The sequence below is a fragment of the Portunus trituberculatus genome, chromosome 9 (genome assembly GCF_017591435.1).
Source record: "Portunus trituberculatus isolate SZX2019 chromosome 9, ASM1759143v1, whole genome shotgun sequence".
Lineage (NCBI taxonomy): Eukaryota > Metazoa > Arthropoda > Malacostraca > Decapoda > Portunidae > Portunus > Portunus trituberculatus.
In genome coordinates, this window is record NC_059263.1 from 9,868,857 (window position 1) to 9,882,941 (window position 14,085).

A 14,085-nucleotide genomic window follows, 5' to 3' on the forward strand; every position below is an offset into this window, starting at 1 on the left:
GCTGTGCCAGTGTTAATCAGAGTCTCTTTTCTCTCTTCTCACACAAACCTTCTCTTTGTTCTTCAGTAAAATTAAGGGCCTTTTCTTCTTGATCAAAGCCTCTTCTTTTCTGCTCCTTGTTCTTCAGTAAAATTAATGCCCTTTTCTTCATATTGTTTTCTGTTCGCCAATCTTAATCAGTCTCTTCTCCCTCCCCACACAGACCTGCTCCTGTGGCCACGGTCCCTACTGTGTGCACGTCATGTTTGTGATGGTGCGTGTGCTGCAGGTAGGAGAGGCTAACCCTGTGCTGCTGGCGGGCACTCTCAAGGACTATGAGGTGAGTACTTAGCACGCGCACACACACACACACACACACACACACACACACACACACACACACACACACACACACACACACACACACACACACACACACACACACACACACACACACAGGATATTAGTGAAAAGATGATTTTACAAACTTGACTAGAGAAAATACAGATATGGTGATAGGAATTGATAAACATACATTTTCTTTATGAACTTTACTCAGCCTTGGAGGAATGAAATGTATATGTAGATTAGGTGTATACAAATAATAGGTGAACACACACACACACACACACACACACACACACACACACACACACACACACACACACACACACACACACACACACACACACACACACATCCAACCTCCTTGTTTTATCATCTGCATATCTTATCAATCTAAATTTAACTTCTTCATTCCCCTCTCTTTGTTCCTTTCTTCTATCACTTCCCTCACTTTTTTCCTTCACTACCCCTCCTCTTCATTTACTCCTTCACCCCTTCACCTCATCATCATCCCTCCACCCCTCCAGATTGAGCAGTTGATGGGAGCCTACCAGGAGAGGAGAAAGAAAGCAGCGATGTCACGAGAGAGACGACAGGGAGGGGGCAGTGGGGGTGTTGGAGGGGGTGTGGCAGGGGGCAGTGGTGGGGGGCGGCACAGTCCCTCCAACACCCCCACTGGAACCCCCTCCCCTCACGCTGATTCCTCTGGCGGGTGAGTGGAGAGAGAGAGAGAGAGAGAGAGAGAGAGAGAGAGAGTAGAATCAATTAATTTTTTGGTGTGGTTGTTATTATTTTACTTGTTCATAATAAGCATAGTAGTAGTAATAGCTATAATAACATTTTGTTCTAATAGACTCGTAGGGGTTCTCAACTTTGGGTTTACAAGCACCCATGGGTTTGCAAGATTTCCAGGAGTACTAGAATGGTTGGTTAATTAATATCCTTTGCAGTATACCATTGCAGATTGAGTTAGTGTCAGCCTTTCAGTTCATTATCAGATTACTAGGAATTCTGGTAGTTGGTCTTACAACTCATGTGGTTCTTAACGAGAAAAAGGTTGAGAACTCCTATACTAGAGACACTGAAATTTTATAATGTGCCAGAGAGAGAGAGAGAGAGAGAGAGAGAGAGAGAGAGAGAGCATAAATATTGGTTCCTAATAAAATAAAACCATTGAATCTCATACAGCAAAAAGTCACAGTTGTAGAAAGGGCATAGATATTAGTACACAACTGAATACAAACACTGAATGTCATGTCACAGGGAGGAAGAGAGTCAGGTATAGGAATAAAAACATTGAAGTCATAAAAAGTCAATAAATAGATAAAACATTACATTACAACAAGGAGTCAAAGTTACAGAGAAGAGACACAACTGAATACAAACAATGAATCTGTTGTCACAGGGAGGAAGAATCAGATACTGTAGGAAAAAAGATTAAGAAGCATGAACTAAACTAAACCATTAAATATCTTTCCACAGAGAGTTGAGTCGCAGTTATAGAAAGAGTATAAATATTAGTCAGACCATTGAATATCATACCACAGAGAGTTGAGTCACAGTTATAGAAAGATTATAAATATTAGTACCCAACTGAATACAACCTTAAATCTCTCACCACAGGAGGAAGAGTCTCAGAAATATCAAGGAAAAAAAAATAAAAAGAAATAAAAGTAACTAAAAACCATTGAATATTTTACCCCAGAGAGTTGAGTCGCAGTTATAGAAAGAGTATTAATATTAGTACCCAACTGAATACAACCTTAAATCTCTCACCACAGGAGGAAGAGTCTCAGATGTAAGGGGAAAGATTAGAAAAAAAAAAAAATCAGTAACTAAACCAAACCATTGAATATCTTACCACAGAGAGGAAGAGTCACAGTGCCCAATCTGCCTGATGTGCATGGTGGAGGGAGAGAGCCTGGTAGCATGTGAGGCCGGCTGCAGGAACCAGCTCCACCACCACTGCATGGCCGTTTGGGCTGCCGACCGCCACGCACAGGGCCAGCCTCTCCTGTGTCCCCTGTGCCGTGCCCCTGGCCCCTCAAGCATCACCCACGCCTGGCTCCTGCCCCACCTACAGCCATGCGCCCTCCCCCCACTACCTCAGCCCCTGCCGCCCCCACGCAGGACTTTGCCTCCGTCATGAGCGCCAGTTTCTCCGGTGAGTGTGCTCCCCGTTTACTGTTGACTTGTCTGGATTGTGATGGGGTGCTCAAGTGTTTTGATGTCACTTTGTTTTGTGCTTTAAGGGGGTTTTAGGGATATGTGTAAGGTTTTCAAGGGTGTTTATATGGTTCTGGTGAAGTCACTTGGGGTTTTAAAGGTGTTTTTGTGGTTTTAATGGTCACCGAGGTTTTCAAGCGTGTTTTCATAGTTCTAGTGCAGTGGTTCCCAAACTTTTTTCTGTCATTTCCCCTGCACCCAATTCAACAACCAGATTTCCCCCTTCATGTGTATGAGAGAAAGAGCAGTTAAAACACACTGGGACTATTTACTAATTTATTTTCAAATGTACAAATATACTGATAAATTTATAGTTACAGAGTAAAGTGGATAGAGAACAGTTAGTAACAACTAAGCATAGCCATAGAGAGCGGTTAGTAACAAATAAAAGGACTTTTGATTTAACTTTGAGATTTTTTTAGTTAGTAGGTAGTGTAAGCTTCAAATTTCTCCGAGTTTGGGAACCACTGTGAATCTAGTGGAAGTTGCTGGGAATTTTTAACAGTATTTCCATGGTTTTAGTGGTCACTGAGGTTTTCAAGGGCATTTTTGTTGTTCTGGTTGAAGTTACTTGGGGTTTTGAAGGATGTTTTTGAAGTTCTAGTGGTTTCAAAAGTTTTCAATGTTTTTTGTGGTTCTAGTAGAAGTTACTGGGAGTTTAAAGGATGTTTTCATGGTTCTGGTGTTCACTAAGGTTTTCAAGGGTGTTTTTTTTGGTTCTAGTGAAGTTAGTTGGGATTTCAAAGGGTTTCCATGGTTCTAGTGGTCACTGAGGTTTTGAAGGGTGTTTCCATAGTTCTAGTGTTCATCAAGGTTTTTTAAGGCAGTCTTTTTGTTCTGGTGGAAATTAGTTTGGCTTTTGAAGGGTGTTTCCATGGTTCAAGTTGTTATCAAGGTTTTGAAGGATGTTTTTTTTTGTGTTTCTGGCAGATGTTATTGAGAGTTTTAAGGGATTTTCGTGGCTCTCTTGATAGTTAAGCTTGTGATGGAAGTTGTAGGGGTATTGAGGATGTTTTCATGTTTTTTTCTTTTCATTTTTCATTTTTCTTTTTGTCTTTCTTTTGTGTGTGTGATATGAGGCTTTCAAAAGTGCTCATGGTTGTAGTGATGGTTTATTACACTGTAGTGTAAGTTGCAATGTTTTCAAGGGTGTTCTCATGATTGTAGCAAAGGTTTGACAGGCTGCAGTGAATGTTGTTGTCTATTTACTGCTTTGTGCTACTCATCTAAAACTGTTTTGCTTCAAGTAACACACAATTGCCCCCCTCCCCCCCTGACAAAGTAATGCAATCAACTCTCTCTCTCTCTCTCTCTCTCTCTCTCTCTCTCTCTCTCTCTCTCTCTCTCTCTCTCTCTCTCTCTCTCTCTCTCTCTCTCTCTCTCTCTCTCTCTCTCTCTCTCTCTCTCTCTCTCTCACTAGCTAGCTAACTAACTAACTAACTAACACATGCCCATCTTTCCTGTGGTCTCAGGAGTGTTGAGCAGCAGCAGCCGCCACAGTCCAGCAGGCACGCCCTCCATCATGTCCCGCTCCCTGTCCTCCGCCTACCCCTCCACCACCACCATCACCACCCCTTACCATCCTGCCCCACATTCACCTTTTGTTGACTCAGCCTACTCATCTCCTGGTGGGGGCATGGCTTACCCACCCACTGTTAGAGGTAAGTGTCCTCTCCTGTCCCATCTCTCATCCTCAGCCTCTCCCCTCCTGCTCTTGCATTCCCATCCCAGCTTCCTTTTATATTGTTGATTTTAAAAGTGGAGTGACTACTACTACAGGTACTTACTACTACTACTACTACTACTACTACTACTACTACTACTACTACTACTACTACTACTACTACTACTACTACTACTGTTATTACTATACTGCTGCTTCTGTTACTATTATCACTGCAGATTCTACGACTATTGTTATTGCTACTACTACTGCTATTTCTGTTACTGCTACCACATAATGTTCTGAATTTTGTTTCCACTTTATGCTGTAGAAAATTTACCTTCAATGAATTCTTTGTTTGATCATTAAAGTGAGTGGTGTCAAAAGCAATGCTCAAGGAGATCGGTAAATCATTGTTTTAGTTAGTTATGTTTGTTTATCAGTTAGTTTGATTATCTTTTACCTGTATTTGGTGTGGGTATTGCAAGATGTTCTGTGTAATGTTAGTGTTGTGTTGGGTTTCATCACTAGTTCCATTCCTGGTTAGTGGGAGACACACGAGAGAAGATTGAACCACCAGTCATGGGGTGTTGGTGGGAGGTGTGTGGTGGCATTGTGGTGCTAGTGTTTCATCATCAAGATATATTGAATAGGTGGTACTCTGCCGTCATTAATACTCCCAATGTGTGTGTGTGTGCGCTGCAGGGGAGGTGTCGGCAGCAGCGATGGTGAGCGCCTCGCAAGAAGCTGTACCGCTGCCACGCAGTGAACCCATCCCAGAGGAACACGAATCCACAGCAGCCAACTGGGTGCATGTTTTTGGCAAGGAGCTTGTGGCCTGCCTCTTCTCCCGGGACTGGGTCGTCAGGGAGACTGGACTGCGCAGGCTAGCACACGAGGTGAGTGTGTGCGTGTGTGGGGGGGGAGGTGAGAGTACAGGCAACCCCTGCTTAACAAACGGGTTACATTCCTAAAAAAAAACGTTCGTTGCGTGAATTTTTGTTAAGCTAACCAATTATAACAAGTTTGACCCCTGACGAACTTCCATTGAGAGTAAACAAAGCGAGAGTGCATCATAGTACAGTAAAACGTTTAATGAAAGTAAAAATTATGAAGTTAAACATTTAAGCAGTTTAATTTAAGACTAAGTCATTATAATGTACACTAATGTTTATATGTAAGTAGCTTTATAATGTTAATGATCTTAAATTTATGAATGGAGGGAGAGTGGAGCGGGAAAAACACTAGCTGGCAACCTGTGGAATGTAAACAAAAGGCGCGTCATTGTACCGCATACAGAACTTATGTACCATATTTCCACAAGGCTTTCCATTTTATCCATTGCAGAGTCGTGAGTTCAGGTGGTTCTTTTAGCTTGCAAGGAAGATACAGTCTCACCAGCCTTCTTAATAGAGTCTGCTGACTTGAAAATAGTAGAGACAGTAGATGGAGTCAAGCCACGGTGGTGTGCAATGCTATTAGTTTTCTCGCCTCTCTCGTATCTGTGAATAATATCCAGCTTCACTTCATGGGTAAGAGACTTCCTGGTCTTAGCAACGCTAGGTGACATTGTAGGGCTAGTTGCAGGGCGTTTTGGTAGCATGTTGAGCAAGGGAAGACGAGCTTCTGCTGACGCTGTTATTGTTTTGAACTAAAAGCAGGGAAGGGTAGGGGAGTGAGTGGTGCGCGTTTTGTCCACGAGATGCGCTGGTGTATTCAAAAGCCAGTCGGCTTGCATGATATGGTGGGGCTTTCAAACTTGGAAAAAATCACCTGGATAAAATTTTGTTAAATCATGTTTGGTGTTTGCTATACGAGCAGATGGTAGTAAAAGGAAACGTTCGTTGTTGCAAAATTTTGTTGTGTGAATGTTTGTTAATCGGGGGGTTACCAGCATCTTGCAGTGGCAGCATTGTGTGGTGTTGTTGGGTGGTGAGTGAATGTTGGTGTGTTGCAGGTGGTGAAGGTGCTGCACTGGGATCGGCTGGTCACAGGGGAGGAGAAGCGGCAGCTGGTGATCCATTGCTGTGCCAACATCCTGGGCCAGGTGGCCAATGACCCAGTGTACAAGGTGTACCTGGCCTGCTTGACCTGCCTGCGGGTCCTCCTGGCCCACCTCAGCCCATGCTCCAGCACCCAGGTAGGTGAGCTGCAGGAGCTGCTGCGGCCGCTGGTGTACACACTGCTGCTCAAGTGTGCTGACGGCAACCGCCGCACCTCCCAGATCAGCGTGGACTCCATCCTAGAACTGTCCCGCGGCCAGGAGGGTGAGCTGGCCCTGGCTACCCAGACAGCCTGTCCCACGCCGGGCCTGGGGGGCATCTCCTTTGTGCTGTCCTGCATCCTGGACGACACGCCACCATCTGAGGCGCCGTGGCAGTGGTTGCTGGGCCGCCTGTGTGTGTTGGACCGCCTGCTAGACAAGTTCCCCTCTGAGTTCCAGCTGCAGTACATGCCGCTGCAGGCTGGCGTGGAGAGTGGTTACAAGCTGGAGCACTACGACCGCCTAGTGACGGTGGTGGAGTTTGCCTTCAAGGCACTGGGCAGCAGCCACGCCACTGTCAGCAAGCTGGCACGCCGTGTCTATATCTGCGGCGCACGCTTTGCTGCAGCTGAACCAGCAGTGTTCCACCAGGTCTGTGACATGCTCACCAAGCTGGACGTGTCGCTGCAGGCCAGGCTCAAGCGGCGCCTGCAGTCCATGCAGGGCCAGCACGGTGACCGCAAACTGTCTGCGGCACGCCTGGAGGGCAAACTGAGTCTTGGCACCTGGGACTTGGCAGACGGTGCTGGGCCACGCCTGGTGCGCTCCGTGTCCCACTCCCCCTCTAGGATGCTCTCTGCCCTGCGCTCCTCCTCCCAGTCTCCAGCACGCCAGCCACTACTCTCCACCTCGGCCAAGAAGGAGGGTGCCAAGGTGCCGCCTGGTCCCACCCCCTCCCCGCCGCGGCCCACACACCTGCCACTGGACTGCTTTGAGGTTAACTTCAAGAAAAAGCAGGCCAAGCTGCGGCTGTGCCAGAAGATGAAGAAACACGACGTCCCCTTCATGGTGCACAATGTGCTGGTGTCCCCCATGCAGCAGCAGCAGCACCAGCGCCTCAGCTCCGCCAAGATGGCCGGCGTGCTACACAAGAGTGGCCTGTCCCAGAGCCAGGGGGATGCTCTGGACATGTCCCCACAGACCCCCATTGCCTCTGTGGTGCCACCAAAGTTCTCCTTCAAGGACGTGGTGAGCACCCCCACCACTCCAAAGGGCTGGTGGGGCTGTACCCCCATCAGGGAGACACAGGCCAGCCAGTCTTCCTGGGCGCCCTATGAGACACCCCTGCCAGTTATCCCGGGCCTGGAGCTCCTGCCGCCCCACCTCGACGAGTCGCTACACCCTCAGGAACAGGTGTGTATGTGCATGCTTTTGTGTGTGTGTGTGTATTTACCTAGTTGTAGTTTTACAGGGCCTGGGCTTTACGCTCGTGTGGCCCTGTCTCCATATCTACACTTATCCAACTTTTCTTTAAACCTATGCACACTCGTTGCTGACACCACTTCTTCACTCAAACTGTCCCATGTCTCAACACATCTTTGCAGGAATCTATATTTTTTAACATCCCTCAGACATCTTCCTTTCCTCAGTTTTTTACTATGCAATCTTGTGCTTCGAATGTCATATTCCTCTCTCAGGATCAGTTTCTCATCCACTTGATCTATTCCATTCATCAATTTATAAACTTGTATCAGATCCCCTCTCTCTATTCTCAGTTCCAGGGTTAGTAGATCCATAGCCTTCAGTCTCTCCTCATATGTCATCCCTTCAAGTTATGGAACCATTCTTGTAGCCATTTTTGGTAGTCTCTCCAACTTCCTTATGTGTTTCTTTTTATGGAGAGTCCACACAACTGCATATTCCAATCTAGGTCTTATTTTATTTAGTACTTATCAATTTCTTCATCATTTCTTTGTCCATGTAGTGAAATGCTAATCCAATATTCCTTAGCAAATTGTATGTCTCTCTGAAAATTCTATCTATATGGCTCACTGGTTGATTGTTTTCTTCGATTGTCACTCCCAAGTCCTTTTCCTTTATTACTTTCTTCAGTTCTACTCCATCTCCCATCTTATAGATTCCCTCAGGTCGTCTTTCACTCTTTCCCATTTCCATGACATGGCTTTTGTCCACATTGAATTCCATCTCCCACTTCTTATTCCATTTCCAGATCTTATTTAGGTCTTCTTGCAGTATTTCACAATCCTCTTTTTGCTTCATAACTCTGCGCAGTTTCGCATCGTCGGCAAACAGATTTATGTAATCATTCACTTCCTCTGGCATGTCATTTATATATATGAAAAAAAGTATTGGCACCAATACTGATCCCTGTGGCACTCTGCTCTCTACTGCTCTCCAGTTGGACTTCATATCTTTAACTACCGTTCTTATTTCTCTCCCCTTCAAATAATTTTCCATCCATCTCAATGTGCTTCCTTTTAGGCCACCCCTCCCCTCTAACTTCCACAGTAATCTTTCATGTGGCACTTTATCAAATGCCTTTTTTAAATCCAAATAAATACAGTCAGCCCATCCCTCTCTCTCTTGTACTCCTTCAACTATTCTATAGTAGAAACTCAGTAAATTTGTTACACACAACTGCCCTTTTCTAAAACTAAATTGGCTATTTGATAATAATTTGTTGTCTTCAAATTGTGTGTGTGTGTGTGTGTGTGTGTGTGTGTGTGTGTGTGTGTGTGTGTGTGTGTGTGTGTGTGTGTGTCTGTGTGCATGGTGGATGGATGGGGTCATGCTTTGTCTCTGCTTGCCCCTCACATCTACCATGTGGGCTGGTACAGTGCTGGGAGATGGGGCAAGGGAGGGTGAGGGGTCCAGTGAGAGATAAGGAGAAAGTTGAGAGATAAACTAGAGTGAAGAGGGAGGCATAGATTGTGAGTGTGGAGATAGTGGAAGATGAACATCTGTAGTATGCAATTATTTCATTCATGCATTGTGTTGGGATTGTTGCATGACCATACAATGATACAGAGTTGATTGTGGTGACTGATAAATCCAGACCTGTGAAAAAGATATTTCAACCCCTCACCACTGAAACTCTGTGTCTTGTTTGTTTTTCTCAGCTTGACTTGTGTGAACTGTTTCCAAAGAGGAGTATCAAGACAGCCCCCAAACTAATTTAGCAAACTTTTTGTACTTATTGTGCTCCGATATTTTGAGAGGAACAAGTTGAGTGAGCATTTCTTCTCTTGTTTATTCATCCGCTTAGCCAATCTCCTTCATGCATAGGAAAGTAGAACAGTATTTGATAGTAGTAAAATAAAACTAATAATTTATCTTTGGTTTTTTCTTTCCTCTCTTGCAGAATGTGGAGGGTGGACAGTACGAGGAGGGACGGGACTGGATACTGGGGCCAAAGTTGGGCACAGGGGCGTTCTCCTCCTGCTACCAGGCAAGGGACATACGCACGGGCACCCTCATGGCTGTCAAGCAGGTGTCCTTCTGTCGCAATGATGAGGAGGAGCAGGAGCGAGTGGAGGCTTCCATAGAACAGGAGATCCTAATCATGTCCCGCCTGCGTCACTGCAACATTGTGAGGCTGCTGGGGGCATCACGACACTCCACCTCCTTCTCTGTTTTCACTGAGTGGATGGCTGGCGGGTCTGTGGCCATGATGCTGGACAAGTATGGCATCTTCTCAGAAGAGGTGATTCTCAAGTACACTCGGCAAGTGCTGGAAGGCCTGGCTTACCTTCACGATAACAAGATACTGCACCGAGACCTCAAGGGTGAGAGATAGTGCTAGCTGGTGTGTGTGTATTTACCTAGTTGCATATTACAGGGTTCGAGCTAGGCTCATAGTTACCTGTCTCCATATCTACTTTATTCAACTTTTCCTTAAATTTATGTACACTTTCTGCTGGTACAGTCTCTACTCAATTCATTCTAGATGACCATCATCCTATGTGGAAAACTAAACTTTTTTATGTTCCTCGGACAGTGACTTTTCGTGATCTTTGAGTGTTCTCTTATTCATCTATCTCCATCCTCAATCAGTGATACCAGGTCTTTTCTTTATGTTTTCCATACGGTTTCCCATCTTATACATAGTTATTGGATCTCCTCTCTCCCATCTGTCTTTCAAAGTTGGTAGTTCCATTTCCTTCAGTCTTTCTTCATATGGAAGATCCTTTATTTCTGGCACCATCTTTGTAGCAGTCCTTTGGATTCTTTCTAGTTTACTGATGTCCTTCTACATATATGATGTGTGTGTGTGTGTGATAATAAGGATTTTTTTTTTTTTTTTTTTTTTCCGTGCTGCTTAATGACGCCCTGCCTCCCACAGGTGCAAACCTTCTGATAGACAGCACAGGCCAGTGGCTGAGGATTGCCGATTTTGGGACGGCCGCCCGCATGGCCAGCAAGTCCACGGTGACAGGAGAGTTCCAGGGGCAGCTGCGGGGCACCATTGCCTTCATGGCCCCGGAGGTGCTGCGTGGGGAGGACTATGGCCGCTCCTGTGACATGTGGAGTGTTGGCTGCTGTGTCATTGAGATGGCCACCACTAAGCCACCCTGGGAGGCCGACTACGTCTCCAATGAGCTGAAGCTTATGTACAAGGTGAGTTTGGCAGTGTAGTGCCTTGCTGCATTATCTGTGTTTGGAGATAACCAGCAGGGTGGCCACTGGGTGACCTTGGCCTTCATGATAAGTCACTCATCCTTGGCAAGGTGACACTGACTCACTATCTTGTACTGCCACAGATTGCCAGCAGCAACGGGCCACCCCCCGTGCCAGAGACGTTGTCAGCTGTTACCCGGGACCTGGCATTGCGGTGCCTGGAGATCAAGAGTGAGAACAGACCACCGGCCAAGGAATTGATCCACCACCAGTGTTTCAAGACACAGCCACCCTGACCCCCACCCTCCCCTCACACCAAACACTTCCCTTCAGGAACATTCACAAATAACTAAATTAAATCTGCCATAAATTCTCTTTATTGGCATTTTCAAAATTTCAACTGGTTTAATCTCTGCAACAAATGGTTAATTTCTGAAGTTGTGACTAGATGGTCTGAGTGGGCGTGAAGGAAGCACCAGCCAGTGTGGCAGCCACTACCCTTCACGGGAACATCGCAGCAAAAGTGCCTCCAGCTGTCATTGGCAGATTCATTAAATTAGTTCATAGCATAATGCTTGAGGAACCAATGCTGTTTTCTACATTTTACCTCTTGTCTTAAAAGCCAATAGTACAAATCTTGACTAGGTTACTACCAGCATCTTGGATTTTTCTTTATTTATCGAGGGAGTTCCTCTCAAGTTTAGGTGTTCAGGAGTGAGCTGGCATTGCAAGCACAGTGTTTTGTTAGGGATACCCAGCTCCCAGTGTGTAGCAAGGCTGTGCACGTCGGCGTGGGTGACAGACAGCCACCTTCAGGGACACACAACACTCACAACTTAACCATTTTGGTGGAGAGAGCCTCACAACACCTGAGGCCAACTTATTTTATTTAGTGTGAGGGAGAGGTCCTTCTGTCATGCACCACCACCAATACTGCCAGCCTCCTCTGTGTGTGTACCTCAAGCACACTTGGTGGCCAAAATGTAGCCAGTGGTGATGTGTTGGGTGTGGGCATGCAAATGTTGCTGTGTGTGGTGACATCACCTGTTCCACCAGCATTCCCATTCTAGACCTCACAAACTCCTTATTGTCTCCACCTCTCATGTCCCTGGCAGGAGCAGCATCCCTGCAGTGCTGCCCTGGGATGCAGGGGCTGCAGCAGGGCAGTGTGTGCTGCTCCAGTCAGGGCTGATGGGACCTGTTATCTGATGTCTGTTGTTGTACCAGAAATTCCATTGCATTTGTAATGCTCTACAAAGGGACTACAGATCTCAGTGTAATTTAGGGGACCAACCTGCTCTTTACTATTTATGTATTTTATTTAAATTATTTGTATTGTGTTATTTCTTAACGTTCCTTGTATAAATTGCTCTGTCCCCAGCTTCTATCCACATTATACTTCCTGTGTTCATAGGAGCCCTGTTTCTCCTCACCCGACAATAGGGTGTTGGCGTGGGTCCTTACCCTGCGGGACGCCGACACCCATCTCAGCCAATCCCCTGCCAGGGAACATTGGCTGAGAGGGGTCTGGGGACCTCTGCTGCCCTGCCACCTCACAGGAGTTTTGCAGTGATGAGCACCAAGTTCAAAAGTTTTTTGTTGTCATTTTTTTTTTTGACTGTCAAAGCCAAATTTCCCTGTTTGTAAGGGAAAACAAAACCTAGAAACTTTTATTTATTTATTTATACTTTTTTCTCCTGGTGAGCCAGTGAACATTTGCATAACTCTGACCCTGTTCTTGTAGTCTTAAGAGTTGAATGAGACTGTCACCAGGACTGCCCAGCCCAGGTGGCCTCTACCCTGAAGGTTGCAGGTCACTGGCTAGAGTCACAACTTCCAAAAAATAATGTCAGCAAAAACCATGTAAAGAAAAAAAATGGAATCGCTACCCCAAACTGTGCAGTGTTTTGGTGACAGTCCTCTTTGACATTCGAATTTAGGGAGAAAAAAAAAAGATTAAGTACTTAGTATCAGTCGGGACTGAAACAAACCTGTTTTGAGGAGAGTTCTTCACTAATACAACTATAGAGAATTTGTTTACTGATTGTTAGGGCAACAACCAACCCACAGAAGAAGTGCCGAACAATACACGATGAACAAAATTTAATGGGGAAATGATTCTCAGTATGGGAAAGGAAAATGTTGAGCAGTGGGGCTCTGTATGTGTGTGTGTGTGTGTGTGTGTGTGTGTGTGTGTGTGTGTGTGTGTGTGTGTGTGTGTGTGTGTGTGTGTTTACCTTCTTGTAATATCCTTTCCATATCTACATTTATCCATTATTTCCTTTCAATAATAATTTTTTAAGTGTTGCAAAATCAGTGTATTTCTTGGCATTATTTGTATATCTAGTCTTTGTCTTCCACAGTTTATTCTTGTTCCCTCAATTTGTGACTGGATCAGATGTTCGAGAGAGATTTTTGTTGTTTAGTTTGGATATGAAGTGTAATGCAAGTCAAGGTGTTATTGTGAAATGAATGCAGTTAGTGTGCAGGGCCCCACTTTCACTCACTTATCCAAGTGGCCAATATGAATGAGATTTGGAATCAAACAAAATAAGTGTTGGGGAAGGAGAGAGGGCTGGTAGTGGCAGGGGTGGTGGTGATGATGATGGTGACTACTGGTGTGCCTTTATGTCTTCCTTTACCCACACAACTCATCCCTCGAGTGCCTTGGTGACACATTATGAGTACAACTGTAAAGGCAATGCTCTTACTTCCCCATCAGTGAGGGAGGAAGTGTGGGTATGGCCTGTATCCAATGACTGCCTCACTGCCACGCCTGCCTGCCTCTTCCCCACCACGTCCCCCACCAGCGTTCTTCGTGGTGCCAAACTGTACAGAGCACATTTCTTAGTTTAAGCTATTTTTCTACAGTTCACTGTTTGCATTTCTTTAATGAAATCCTCTTTTTTATTTATTTTTATTCATGTCCGGGACCAAGTTTTTAAGAGAACTTTTTAATGTTTGATAATTTTTTTGTAGTTGACTTTTTGGTAGACTAAAATAAAATTGGAAAATTTTTGTCTTGTTTTGGTTAAATTAGGATTCATAATTTAAAAACCCTGTCTACACCCGGAAACATTGTTTGCAAACAGGTTACAATGTTTCTTGGTGTGGACATATCCAAAGACTATCTTCTTGAAATGATCCTAACAAAAATCATAAGAGATGATTGTAAAAAAAGAAGAAAAAAATCTAAGCTTTATTTATAGTATTTTTACTTTTTTTTTTTCATGAGCACTGGTCAAGACAA

At 45.0% G+C, this 14,085-nt stretch overlaps 1 protein-coding gene across 1 annotated transcript in view; it reads left to right on the top strand.

The window, feature by feature from the left end:
* The window catches only part of LOC123501352 (mitogen-activated protein kinase kinase kinase 1-like), a 41,900-nt gene extending 28,047 nt beyond the window's left edge, over positions 1 to 13,853 (top strand). The window contains 9 exon segments of the mRNA XM_045250139.1: positions 203 to 319; positions 852 to 1,036; positions 2,191 to 2,354; positions 2,357 to 2,488; positions 4,919 to 5,112; positions 6,171 to 7,610; positions 9,580 to 10,003; positions 10,561 to 10,835; positions 10,979 to 13,853. Of these exon segments, the coding sequence (XP_045106074.1) occupies positions 203 to 319; positions 852 to 1,036; positions 2,191 to 2,354; positions 2,357 to 2,488; positions 4,919 to 5,112; positions 6,171 to 7,610; positions 9,580 to 10,003; positions 10,561 to 10,835; positions 10,979 to 11,131 (3,084 nt within the window). The 3' untranslated portion in view covers positions 11,132 to 13,853.
* Positions 13,854 to 14,085: the final 232 nt, after the last annotated feature.